This window comes from Apteryx rowi, unplaced genomic scaffold (genome assembly GCF_003343035.1).
Source record: "Apteryx rowi isolate R43461 unplaced genomic scaffold, aptRow1 scaffold_301, whole genome shotgun sequence".
In the NCBI taxonomy this organism is placed as follows: domain Eukaryota; kingdom Metazoa; phylum Chordata; class Aves; order Apterygiformes; family Apterygidae; genus Apteryx; species Apteryx rowi.
Window position 1 is genome coordinate 575,216 of NW_020449431.1, and position 13,478 is coordinate 588,693.

The 13,478-nt window shown below is 38.5% G+C and overlaps 1 protein-coding gene across 1 annotated transcript in view; it reads left to right on the forward strand.

The window, feature by feature from the left end:
* LAMA2 (laminin subunit alpha 2) overlaps positions 1 to 13,478 on the forward strand; it is a 288,465-nt gene that overhangs the window by 133,594 nt on the left and 141,393 nt on the right. The window contains exons 17-19 of the mRNA XM_026070008.1: positions 902 to 988; positions 7,214 to 7,425; positions 12,409 to 12,515. Coding sequence (XP_025925793.1) covers positions 902 to 988; positions 7,214 to 7,425; positions 12,409 to 12,515 — 406 coding nt within the window. The remainder of the gene's footprint in view (positions 1 to 901; positions 989 to 7,213; positions 7,426 to 12,408; positions 12,516 to 13,478) is intronic.

The following is a 13,478-nucleotide window of genomic DNA, read 5'->3' on the forward strand; positions in this document are numbered from 1 at the left end:
TCCCTTTTCCCTTGACTAGAATTGAGTACCATTATTTACAGCAGGCCCCATAAAGGTGCCCACATTTCTGTATCTCTGATGAGCACTTCTGAATGGTAGAATAGATTACCTCTTCTTCTGAACTGTTTGTCTTTTTGTCAGGAGGTTTCCTTATCAAAGTGCATTAAGGAAAAAACTTTACAGAAAGCAAAATGCTAAAAAGCAAAGGAGCACAGCTAGGAGTTAAACACAGTCATTGAGAGGTGAAGCTTGCAAATACTATGGTATCCCTATTTGTAAAATCACAGCTAAAATAAGTAGAGCACAGCAAAGAGATAAAGCTTTCTACTCTGCAAGCTATTCTTAAACTTCAGTGTGACTGTCTGGCCTGTTGCTTTAGGTCTTTGCCACTCGATTTACTCAAACGCACTCTCTGGGAAGCTGCACCAGATTTTCCTTTTTGCCCCTCCCCTTTCTTGTTCACCGGTTCCTGTCCCAGTCTGTTGTACACAAACTTAACTGAGCTGTCGAATCAGTTGTCCTTCAGAGAGCTTTGTTTAGGGGCCATGTTATGGCATAGATTGTTTTGCCAGGCCCTCAGGGGCACAAACAAACAGCTGTACATTCCTGCCTTTTTAATGGTGTACAGACCACTCGGTGGCAGGCTCCAGTCCTGTAATAACAGGCTATTGGGATGCTGCCATCCATTACACTATATTCAGTGTCAGCAGAAATAGCAAAGTCATTCCAAATTCTATTTGCTGGAGTCAACTTAAGCCCCATGTGCTAGACCAGAAGCACTCTTCCTGGGCACTGTTTTGCAAATTAATGATCTCTGAAGTGGGAACAGAACTATGCTGCTAATAATTTTTTCTTTATGTTTCTTCCTTGTCCCACTTCTTGCCCAATATCAACAACACAGCTTTAGCCCGACATGCCATTTTGACCGAAGTAATGGATTAATATGTGATGAATGCCCAATTGGGTATGCAGGACCACGCTGTGAAAGGTAAGTAAGCACCATGCTTTTAACCATTTGAGATCTGAAACATAAGTCTAAACCACATGGAACTGCTCCTACCTTTTTATTGCCTCCCCTTCTTGTCCCCGTCCCTATGTTCTGAAACTTGCCAAAGAAATTGTTTTACATCCTCCTCTGATGTCCGTGTACTTACATGTTGCAATAGTTTTTATCCTAGTTTCCATCCTGTATATCAAAAACTGCTTGTTTTATTGCTTTATGGTTAAGTGCAAAGCTTCAAAGGAGCATTTGCTGAGAGGTAAGAATCCTTTATTTTAAATGACTCTCTAGCTTTTCTGTGCCCCTTTTGAGATTTTTACAATTATTTTGTCTCTTTTGTCATTTGAATGTTTGGAGCATGGTGAATCAATTTTTCAGTAAATTATTGTTGTCTCTTTTTGAAAAGTCAATATGCAGCCAGAGTACAGTTCTTGCAATAAGTTATTTGTTGGTTTTAATTATTTTTTAAAAATAAAATTTTACATCTTTGTTGCTTCTAGTTTCCTGTTACAGTCTTTATTTAACAAGTAGAACAAGCTAGGTTTTAGGGACAAAAAAGGTAATCTCTATTTGTCAAATACATAGAAAGGCTCAATATGTATTTCATAAACTTCACTACTACGTATACAAAAAGACAAATAAAAATGTCATGTCTAGTCTGTCTCTGGCTATGACAGCTCTGAATGACGCATTAATAGTGAGAGAGAAATTTCCCACCCCCAATGACCCCACCTTTCTTCTTATGTCCTGTTATTCTGAAAGGGTCACATTTAGAATTTAAATGAAACAGGAGCCTAGGATAAGTGCTAATGCGAAGCCCATAGGAACCGCCTTGCACAGGAGGAGAGAGTACGCAGACAAGCAATACCGTAACTGTCTGCACTCCTTCGCATCCCTTGGGATTTCACATGCATGGAACAGCTTTAAAGAGCAGTCAGCGTGCCTTGGGAACTCTGCTAGCTGTTTGGAGGTCATGATGCATCAGCATTTGCTGAGGCACCGTGATCCCTTGTGACACTGCAAATGCCCCTTTTTCAGGAGGGAGTAGGGGAGCCAGGTGACCAGCTTCCCCATGGGTGCTTCTGTCTCCTAGTAGGCTTCTGCCATTTGGCACTCCCATGAGCTGCTTGCAGTATTTTCCAACCTAAACCCTAGAAAAGGTAAGGCCGCTGAAGATTGTTACAATATTCAGGTGGGGATGGGGAAGGGTAGGAATGAAGGGTTAGGAGCAGCCAATCGGGAAAGCAGGAATCTGGCCATACATTGTGAATCATCCTGTACTTCTGTTTTTCCAATTTACATCCACAGCTACTTCCTTTTAAATCCCCTACTGAGCTATGTATGTCCTAAAGTGAGAGTGCAGGCTGTCACCTGTTTCCACCCATCATCACTGAGTCTGCTCCTGCTGAGTGTTATTTCTGCCTGTCTTTTCCTGCCTGTCTTGGAAGTCATCACCCTCCTTTCAGCTAGTGGCCTGTGAAGTTAATGACAGCAGGAATAAATCACATCAAGAGCACTTTGGTGGCAGTTTGTCAATGCAGGGTCATTGACAGCTTCCATTAGCAACAAGTGCTATTTCTGAGTGGAGCACAGGCTGTAGATGCCATAGGGTGGAATCTGAATAAGTGGCAGGCTTGGATTTTAGCCTGATTTCCTAAGGAAATGAGACTAGTGTGATCGTTTTGTGCCTGTCTGGCTGGCTGCTTGCAATGACATTTGAACTTGTGGGTCAATTTGAACCAAATTTGACAGAAGGGTAGGAGGTCTCAAAGATAATTGTTCCTGCAAGTTTTATGAAAAGCAGCTGAATAGAGGTTAATGGATTAGGACATAGCTAAGGGAGACGATATGGTGTGAACTCACACCTAATTAAACAGCAGAGAATACATGAGAGAGAGATTATTAAATGTCCTGCCCATAAGAAAACTTTCACAGGGCAAGAAAAAAGCACTGCTGTAGCCTGAGGGATTACTCTCTGCTGATTAGCAACCATCCTGCTGCAAATAATCATCCCTTAGCCTTGTAACTGTGAGGTATATATCCATTGGAAACTAGGCCATTAATTCCAGTGCTCGTAGAACTATTTGCTTTTAATTGTAACAATTTGCTTGGAAATGCCCACAGCTGTCAATAATAATGAACAGCAGAAAGCATGTTGCATTTTGCTATTAATAGTGATTGTATAATTGCTAAAAGAGTTTACATGAAATTCTTTTTCATTTTAGCACCTGCAAAGTGACATCTGATCTGAGTCATATGATTCATTAACTGAACAGTCCTAAATTATCATGAAGTGCTTTAGGTAAAGTTCTGTACTGCAACTTCTTATTTGGTCTCCAAAATCTCGTCTTATAGGGAGATAAGGTCACAAATCCTGTGCTTAGTTTGTGTAGGACAGTATTATGTAGGATTCTTGGGACTTTTTTTATGAAGCATTAACACTTTAGTGATTTACCAAAACCCTTTGATATGAAATATGGATAAATCCCTCAGGCTACACCAGTTGTGTTTTTTTCTTTTTTTTTTTTTTTTTTTAAGATATACCTGAGTTGTAAAATGTCAAAAAAAATGGCTACTTCTCTCACTTGAACTTTTCAGGATTCGGTTGCCAAAATTGCTGAATGTTCTGAAGGATCTGGCTCCTGACACCATCAAAATAATAGCAGATATAAACCGTGTTGGGAGCTACCAGATATCCATAGTTGCCAGGCCAGGCTTTCCCATATAGTCCTTTCCCCAAGAATTTAGATTTGTTCTTCCTGCTCTCACTGCCCACTTTCCCAGGGGTACAGGGTAGGACAGGTATTCTCCCAGTTCCCATACAAAGGGTGTGYGAGAAAGTCAAAAAGAGTGTGCAAGCTGTCTGTTGGGCCCAACACATTTACGTTGTTATGCTATGCATTTTCCAACCACACAGTCTTGATACAGAGCAAGAGCTCACAGTTTTAGGGGAAAGAAACAAAAGGGGATAGAGTTTAGCTTCTTTTTTAGCACTCCTTGATTCATGAGTATGGTTCCAGCAACCTTTTTCCTCCTAGAATAATTCTTCCACTAGGGCCAAAAGTACTAGTCATATTGCAGCGCTGATGGGAAAAGGATCAAATGTTCAGGAGATTTTATACAACAAAAGTGTTGTGAAGGATTGTTTACAGGTTGCAAAGCTAGGCACTCTGAAGTTAGGAAATGTCAGATTTATTCTTGGTCATGCAACGGTATCTATGTTGTGCGTCAGAGTTAAGATTTTTAATTGCATATTCATAGGCCATTTCTCCACAGGCTTTTGCCCAAACACATACATAGGTTGGATGCATATAATTTTCAAAGCAACTGTAAATTAGTATTTCCAAACTTTCACTGTTTGACTTTGCAGCCTAAATTAACTCTATCTCAAGGGAATTTTTCCAATAAATATAAGGAAATGTATGCAATGCCTGTGTGTATATGAGTATTTGTGTATATACACAAAATACATACATGTATATATTTATATAGGAGCCCTGTATTTGGCACCAGTTGTATCAAAACAAATGATAAAAACAGAAATTAAGCATTAAAAAAGATGATGCCTGTCATAGGATGCACCTGAATTTGAGGGTGCAAATAAACATAGAAAGAGGAARAGAGAAAAATATGGAAACGGTCTTACATGTCTTTCCTCCCAGCTCTTATTTATTTTTTTCTCATCTCAGGGGGGTTTTCTTGTACTTGACAATCATTTAATAAGATATGTATTTTCTGTAGTGCATGAAAGTAATTTTCCGTGTCACATAAAGCATTGTTTTTTAACATGAAACTTCCCAAAGGTGTAGTGCTTTGAATTGGAAAAGAGTAGCTGAAGTGGAAATGCCCTAAAGGGAACAAATATGAGATTAGTGAAAGTGGATTTTTTAATGTCACCTGCAACTTCAGCAGAAGAGGAAGAAAAAGTGGAAGAATTCACCTGTAGATGTATGCACACAGTCTTCTCTTAGGTTTAGCTGGTTTTCCCCTGCTCTCAGGATTATCTTGAATCTGAATTCAAGATAATGTATGTATATAAGTAGAATGTAGCTTTGTGATGATGGTGGTTTATGCTAATTTTAATTGGCGAGGTCTACACTGATGAGAATACAAAGAGTTATCAAAGTCTGCTGTTATTAACAGGAGGATATGAGTAGCAGCGCGTTTCTCACAAATCCCAGGAGTACTTTTTGTGTGAACCACTTTGTAAGTTTCTGTGAATGTTATCAAATACAGAATAATGCCTAAATGAAAGTGAAAGACAAAACCGAGTACACATTAAGTCAAATAGATTAGTAGTGCCAAAAGCTATAGATCTATGACAAATACTCCCACGATAAGGGAGAAGGATCTCACCAAAGCATGGGTGAGGCTGCACACGTCATCCATTTTAGGTATTGTAAGATACTCCATGTATTACCTAGCTATTCTTCAGCTGTGATAAAACAGAGTTATTGTTATCTGTATTAAGAAAGTTTCCTTTGTAACTGAGATGTCATCTCTACAAAAATGCCAGTTTGTTTGCCAAAAGTAAAGAAAAATTTTATGGTTGCTGAGATATCCTCCATCCAGGGAAGAGAAACCTGTTTCTTTGCACAGAATGCAAACAGATGCAATATGTGCCTACACTGGTGACAGGTTCTGAAAATAAAATACATGAATTGTTCTAATGATCACTGACAAGATTTTGATGTATTATTGTTATGAGAAAATAATTGTGAGAGATGGCTATGCAAAAGAAATAAAGCACAGTGGGCTAGACTGTGCAAATTTTATTCATGTTATTGAGTGCTACAAGCATCTAAACCACTGAACTGTTTGTATGAATATGTCATCTTCAGTCTGCATTTTGGATATTTTTAGAAAATGGAAAAAAAAAACTCTGTTTGTGTAATATCCTACCACCAAAAAAACTACTTGATTGGATCCAGCTATAATTTCCTCTCTAGTCTCAGTCATCCATCATTTGTATATGTTTTGCCAATTATATTAAATAATATTTTTTAAAAGGTTTTGACTGCTTTGTTTAAGATCTGCTTGGAAGCTTCATGAGATATTCTAGGTTTAAGGAAAAGGATTAATTTGGTGAGCATAAAGGTTTTCTTGATGGGGCACAAGTGAAAGTATAGTGGAACTCTGTGTTTCTGTATTGGGATGCTGCTCAAAATCCTTGCTCATCCATACCATCCAGTACTGTCACAAAGGAGAGAGGCTATGTACATTAGAACTGCAATTGAACTGACTTGAAAATAGTAGGAAACATTAATTTATGCTGTGTGGTTTATGTACTTTCTGTTTCTTTACACTAGTTGGAGTTCATCTGAGATTACATGAATAGCAGTATTAGCTAAAACTGGGGGATTTTTCTTCCTTTTCTTCACCCTTTACAAGTTGGTCTTACTGTGAAGAGTGAGCAAATGTAATGGAAAGAGAAAGCAGACCAGAATATAAATAGGGACTAGGCTGTGAGACTAGTAGAAATTTGCTTTTAAAATACACACTGATGTTAAGTTAGATTCACTAACCTGTTTTACATGGGACTCACAGAAAATTGCTGGTGGGAAAGGCAGAGAAGAAGGTAATATTTTTAAATATCTCTGTTAAAATTTGCTATACGAAGGTATAGTATTCACCAGCACAGTTCCTATGAATATAAGCAATCTTTTCATTATCTGCATCCACACAGAAATAAACTATCCATTAAACAATTCTGACCATGCAGTAGATCAGGGGAATGTAGGTCCAGGGAGGATCTTGTTAGGAAAACAAACAAATTTATATCTATATTATTTTCTGAACCTATTTTTCTAAACCAAACAAGTCTTTAAGATGGAAGGAGAAAATCGTCAAGCTTCCTGGTAAATGAGTACAGAAGAACATCATGATGTGCTGAAATACAAAGCCTATCTAACATGGACCTGAATTCCTCTAGGGTGCCAATAGACAGATTTCTTATTATGCTTTGTCTCGTCTTCAGTGCCAGTGACAAGATTTTTCTCCCACTGAAATCTAATTACTAGCAGAGCTGGCAGGATTTCAGCTAGTACTGTATCTACAGTGTTGTTAAAAAGGAGAAAGAGGCAGAGAGAAAAAAGACAAGAAACACTTGAAAGAAGATCAAATCATTTTTAGTTATTAGTGAGACAACAAAACTAAATATTTCTCGTAAGAGGATTATTTAAGGATCCTAAATGATGGTGTCTTTTATCTTAGGTGTGCAGAAGGCTATTTTGGACAACCTTTAATACCAGGGGGATCATGCCAGCCATGCCAKTGTAATGACAACCTTGACTTCTCCGTTCCTGGCAGCTGTGACAGCTTGTCTGGAGCTTGCCTGATATGTAAGCCAGGTACAACAGGCCAATATTGTGAGAGGTGTGCTGATGGATATTTTGGAGATGCTCTTGATGCAAGGAACTGTCAACGTAAGTCATGAACTTTTACTGCTCCTGACAGAATTGATCTATTCTATATCAGTGTTCCTGAGAGGAAGAATGTGCCTCTGTGTGTGTGAGCAGGAGAATGATATGGTATACTTACACCTTGAATAATAATAGTGTTCTACTTGCATCTACATTTGGAAAGGGAGATTTCAAAGTAAATAGAAAGGAGAGCCTATTAAAAAAAACTTCCTGCTGTAGCTGAAGCAGTAATGAAGCAGACATGCAGGAAACCTGGGAGAGCTGAGCATTGCATGGATGCAAAAGGTTATACTAAATGTCAGATCCACAAAGATAAATACAAATAAATAAGAATGATACATTAAAAATGCTATAAGTCATAGAGAAAAAATCCATTTACTAGTAGGACTGGCACTGAAGGGAGGAGGGAATGATATTTCGGTGACTGTAAGGTCCAAACTTAGCAGGACTTGAGACCTCCTCCCTACCACATGAGCTCGGTAAGAGTTGGGAGCTGCTGCCTCTGATAGGGCAAGATGTAGCGAATCACCTGCCCACTGCAAAGCAGAGCCTACCAGCTCCTGCTCAGTTTCCTATGGTACTGTGGAGGAAGATACCTGACACTGCAGCAAGCTACTACTGCTCAGCTGGTTGGTGGCATGTTGTTTAAGAATGAGCCCCAGCTCCAGAGTCAGCCTTCCCTACAATGATTTCAYGAAATCATTGGGAGCAGATGGAAGATTCAGTAGGAGCAGGAGCTATCCTTGTAAGGAGCAGTAGATTTCTTGCTTCTGTAGGAGGCAGTAGCTGTCACTGAGTTCTTCCTGGCACAATTCAGAATGCAGCTATTAGCCAGAACCAGTGGGTTTTAAATTAAAAATGGCCATGTATCATCCCACCCCTTTCTGAGGATGGAATACAACAGGTTATTGGCTGTCCTGAAAGAACAGAGTATTTTATTTCGCTGCCACTAGGACTTAATCCTCTTCTTTTATTGTAATAAACTCAGAGCAACTCCATCAAGTACAAAGGTGTTATACCAGGATAAAATGTAAGTAAAAGAGTTGGGCCAGTGTCTTGTTGCTGTGTGCAGGAACACAGGGAACGCTTTTGCAGCATGTGTTGCAGTCATGAAAGTCTGAGCCGCTGGTGTCCCTTCTCATGATTTGGTCTATTAGCGGGTTGCGGTTTGACAGTAAGAATACTATGTTCTGCTGGACCACTGCAGACTCCACTGGAGCCAGCAAGACACAAAACATCACCAAGTTTCTCTCCTAAGGCTAGGAAACATTGATATAGATACAACCATAGACAGCCATGAAGACGTATCCCTGTTTATATGGTTTCTGTACTGCTTTATACAATGCAGGATAAAAGTTGGACAATCGCATGTATTCTTTGCACTAGTTAACCATTCATGATGAATGATATTGTATAATGTAGGGTGTTAAGTGTGTAAAGTGATTTAAAAAGCAGGGCATTTCAAAAATCATAGCTTCCAGTAGCTTGTCACCCTTCCTCAGGCATCAACAGGTTTGTTGCTTTGAACACTTCCACAGTAGTGGTAGCTGCATGGAAAAGAGATGTAATATGAGGAGAGCTCAGAAAACATACAATTAAAAATAAAAAGTATTAAAAATAAATACATATTTAATGTAGAATTACAGGCTTTGCTTTTGTCGTTAGTATCACTGACAAGGAGAGCCCCATAATATATTCATTTCCTTGTGCTCACAGTTACCTTGCATTCATCTTCTCTTCGTCTTTCATGTGGATTTTCTTTTTGCATGTGATCTTTTATTTCCTTTGCAGACTTCCATGAAGTTTGCCCTGCAGCTACAATATCAGAGGGGCTGTGCCTTTACTTTGTTGTTTTCAATTTCGTTCCTTATTAAAAAGCCAAATCCAAGAGTATTGCAAAGCATGAATTTTGCTCTCAAATTATTGTTTGAAATGTTTCTTGCTCTTTCTGAAGTACAGTGCTGCTGTCATGTGCATTAACCATTTCAAATGACAGCACAACTTTGTATTATTATAGCGTCTCTGAATTTCTTGGTGTAGCTGTAAAAAATAATAAATCTAAGAGCACTGAGCGAATGTCCTAGGTTTGTTTGATTAGATTCAGGTTGTGTTTTGGTGATCAAGAGTGAAACAGCACAGTGYGCTGAAACAAATAGCTACAGGTTATGCTGATCGTAGTACAGCTAGGTGACATGAGATGAATTAAAGCAAACACTCAGGCATGCCTGTATGCCTGTGCATAAATATAAATGATGGAGGGGAATAAATGTGTAGGTTGATTATAAATATTGATTATAAATACACACTCATAAATATTTATAATCAATATTGAGAGAGAATGAGAGGGGTCTTGACCAGTGTCATTTTGGGAGAACGTAAGACAAATTTTTCTGACAGGCTCTATTGTATTATGGCAACCATTTGAAGTTTGAACAACAGCTAGTTTTCCCAGTAGAGGTGAATGAATGGGAAGACTTTAGGTGAGATAAATGCAATTTATCAGATTGAGCAACAGTTTAGTAGATGAATAGCCCTGACTGTATGTTTCTTCTGTATGTACGTACTGCCAGAGCCAAGAAAAACTATCAAAGACTTTGCTTCCAAATGCTGCCTTTCCACTGTGTTGCGCTCAGAAAGTCATCTGTGGCTAAGCTAAGAATACATCATATGCCATTTGGGGTAATATGTAATATAAATAGGATGAAGCCATCTGTTTATAAAAACAATGTAAATTCTTTTTTGGATTTTTGTGGTGTCATATGCTTGATAAGCAAAAAGATTCAAATAAGATTTAGGCCTATTTTTCTGAGGTCTGTATATAAATGTTGGTAAAATACTAACTGCTGATTTGCATCGAGAACTGTGTTTTTGTGAGTTCAGGCTTACACATCATCTTTCACTGCTGACCATTGTAAATGGAAAGTTACTTGAAATGTTTATGTAATTCTCATCACTGTGTGTATAGTTTGGAGTGTCAGTAATTTTAAAACATATATATTAAGGAATTGGATAAAGAGCAGAGCTGTATATAGGATGAAGGAGGTAAATTATGTTAGAGTGCTGAAAAATTAGAGTGAAAGGAAACAAGAAGCGATGTTAATTACAACAGAAGTGTTTTTAAATGTTTGCAATTTTTAAATATATCACGAAACTTAAAGAGACCAAAACCTCTGAAGACACAAAGAAGCATTGTGAATTAGGGCTTCCAGACTGACATTAGAGCCACACGTATTTTTGCAGTTATTTATTTCAGTATATGACATATCTTTGCAAACATTTGAGAAATAAAGCCACAAACGGACTGGCAAGTCATAAAACTGCTTTCATGTAAATGACACAACTGTTGCATAATACCTCAAAAGTGGGGAGAAAACAGGGAAAAAAAAACCCTTCAGTTTACAGTCTAGCAAGTCCAATAAAGTCATGAGGAAGATCCTCCTGTAACAGCCTATATGTATATGAGATATAAGTGCTTTATCTCAAGTGGTACCTTGTGACATGCAAGGGTGTGATTGCCATGTGTTCGCTGTTGGGACTCTTAAGTGTTTCCTAAAAGGAAGCTGTCAGGTTGAGAAAAAGACCAAACACATGCAGTCAGGGCACTGCAAGAAGGGAAAATGTGGATTGGGATGCTGGTTTACAGAATAAATTGATGAATATAATAAGGATAAATATAGAGATGAATATGACATAGAAATGAATATATAATTGAATGATGAAGTATGATGAATATAATATAGAGATGGTGAATATATGTATTCATATATATGATGAGTATAATATAGAGATGAATATGATAATGATAAACATGTGGATTCATTCACCTCTGGAAGAAATGGGGCATGCAAGGACCAGCTCCTGCTAATAGAATTGGGGGCTGTATAGTCACAGACCCTGTAACACACCTAATCACATCCCTCTATTCTGCACTGTGAGTGCTAAAGGGATTTTTCTAATCTCTGTGTGCCAAAATAACTGTGGTCAAAGAGCATAAAAGGTGGTAGAACAGCTTCCTAGAAGCTTCTCCTCTCCTAAAACATGAGAACTTAGAAGTCAAAAGCATTGCTATTTTCCTGAAGAAGCAGCAGTTGTTTTTCATTGTTGTTTTAAATCCTCAAGAGGGTATTGTGATGATTGAGGCTAGTCAGCTGGGTTATGCTTCCTCTGTGAATGAAGATGCTGTTGCTGCTGGAGAGGTATGGGAGTCTCTTGGGGCTGCACTCAGGGTGCTGCCCATGAGGAGGAGCTCTTGGGGCAAGGGGCTGAAGAAGTTACTGCCACTGTAGCAAGGGTACTGAGGGCAAACTTGCTCTAGTTCCTCAGCCTGCCACGGTCTGCTGTCTCCTATATTAACACAGACTGAACTGCATGGCAGTAGGACCTGCATGTGCAGCAGTAAGACCATAGTAACACCATACGGCAGAACTGCTGTAGCTAAATCCTGTACAGAGCTATGTGAGAGTCTGTACCCTCCTTCTGCCACTGCCATCCTGCCTGCCCCAGGGCTTGGGACAAGGGCCAAGTGGCTCTGAGGGAGCAGATCCTGAGAATGAAAGAGGCCTTCCTTTCTCATCACCCAGTTTGTCCTGAGATTTGGCACGCACAATTCAAATTGCAAAAGGCGTTGTTTTCAAAACCTGTTTCTCCATCATCATGTACTCAGTGATGTGCTCTAATTCTCCTCATTTTGATCTGAGAGGCACATATAAAATGAGTTTTTTATTAAGTGGAAGTGGAATTCTTCAGAGTAGTAATTTGGAGCAAAATTACTTAGTAATAAGGATAGATAAATGTGCATTGTCATCATATGGGATTTAATAATTTGCCTTGCTGCTTTACTCAGGCCCGCCTTCTTGTATTTCTCATGGTGGCAAAAGCAGCACTGTAAATGTTTGGCTATTAAAGTTAGCTTCAGTAGCGTACGTATTTTAGTCTGACCTGTATCTCCAAGAAGCGTACTAACAACTGCTTCTTATTCCTCTGTAGCCTGTCACTGTAACATCAATGGCTCCTTCTCAGAGATCTGTGACTCTCGGACAGGGCAGTGTGAGTGCAAAGCCAATGTGATTGGGCGCCGGTGTGACACGTGCAAGGTGGGTGATAAGAAATGGTGTTTTGTTTCAATTTTCTTCCCTGCTTGACATAACTAAATACAGTCTGTTTTTGAACAGGTTTTTTGTTGTTGTTGTTCATTTTTCACTTAGAACATATATGGATTGTTCTTATATACGGGGAGAAAGGTGAAATGGCTATATTTTTAAAATATTTTTCAAAGGTTTTCTAGAGCAAAACTCAGAACAAAAGGAAATCTCCTTTTGCATACAAGAAAATATATTTTAAGCCTCACTTACATATAAACACATTTTTATATATGGTATACGCACTTTAAATTTTGAATATTTGATGCAAATATACTGGTTAAAACTATTACAGTTCTGGGGGAAAATCCCTCTGTGAAGAGTTGCAAAATAGCTGGTAGTATCTGATTTTTGAAAAAGTAGAATGCTAGTTTACTTCTGCTATGAAAGCTGTACTTTTATGTTTTTTTTTTTTTTATATGGGATCTTTTTGTATTGTCCAAGTGACATATTTTTTGGTGAAAGTGTCTTTTGCCTTGACGTTGTTTTGCTATCATATAAATCACTGCAAAAAACAGTGTATTTCATGAACTTTCTCAGAGTGTTTTCTTTAGGCTGCTAAGGAGTATGTTATGGATGACTGCAAGTTTCTCTGTTTCAGCGTGAGAGCTCTTGGGCCTGTATCCTCAAAACACCTCAGTGCATGTGTAATTTAAAGCACATGAATGATGTTGTAGAAATCACTAGGATTATTTTCACCCTTAAAGCCGCATACTTTCTGAAAGGGTTTGCTGGGAGAGAACAGTCTATTTCCAACAGTGTTCAATGATTGTATTCAAAGAAAAGCCATTGGTATCAATGGAATTTGCCCTAGGCTGTATAATGTATGCAGAAAATATGTCAAGCTTTTTACTACAGTATTGGCTGTGAGTTGTGGAATTATTCTTTGTTTACTACTACCCTTTATTCCTATCCTCT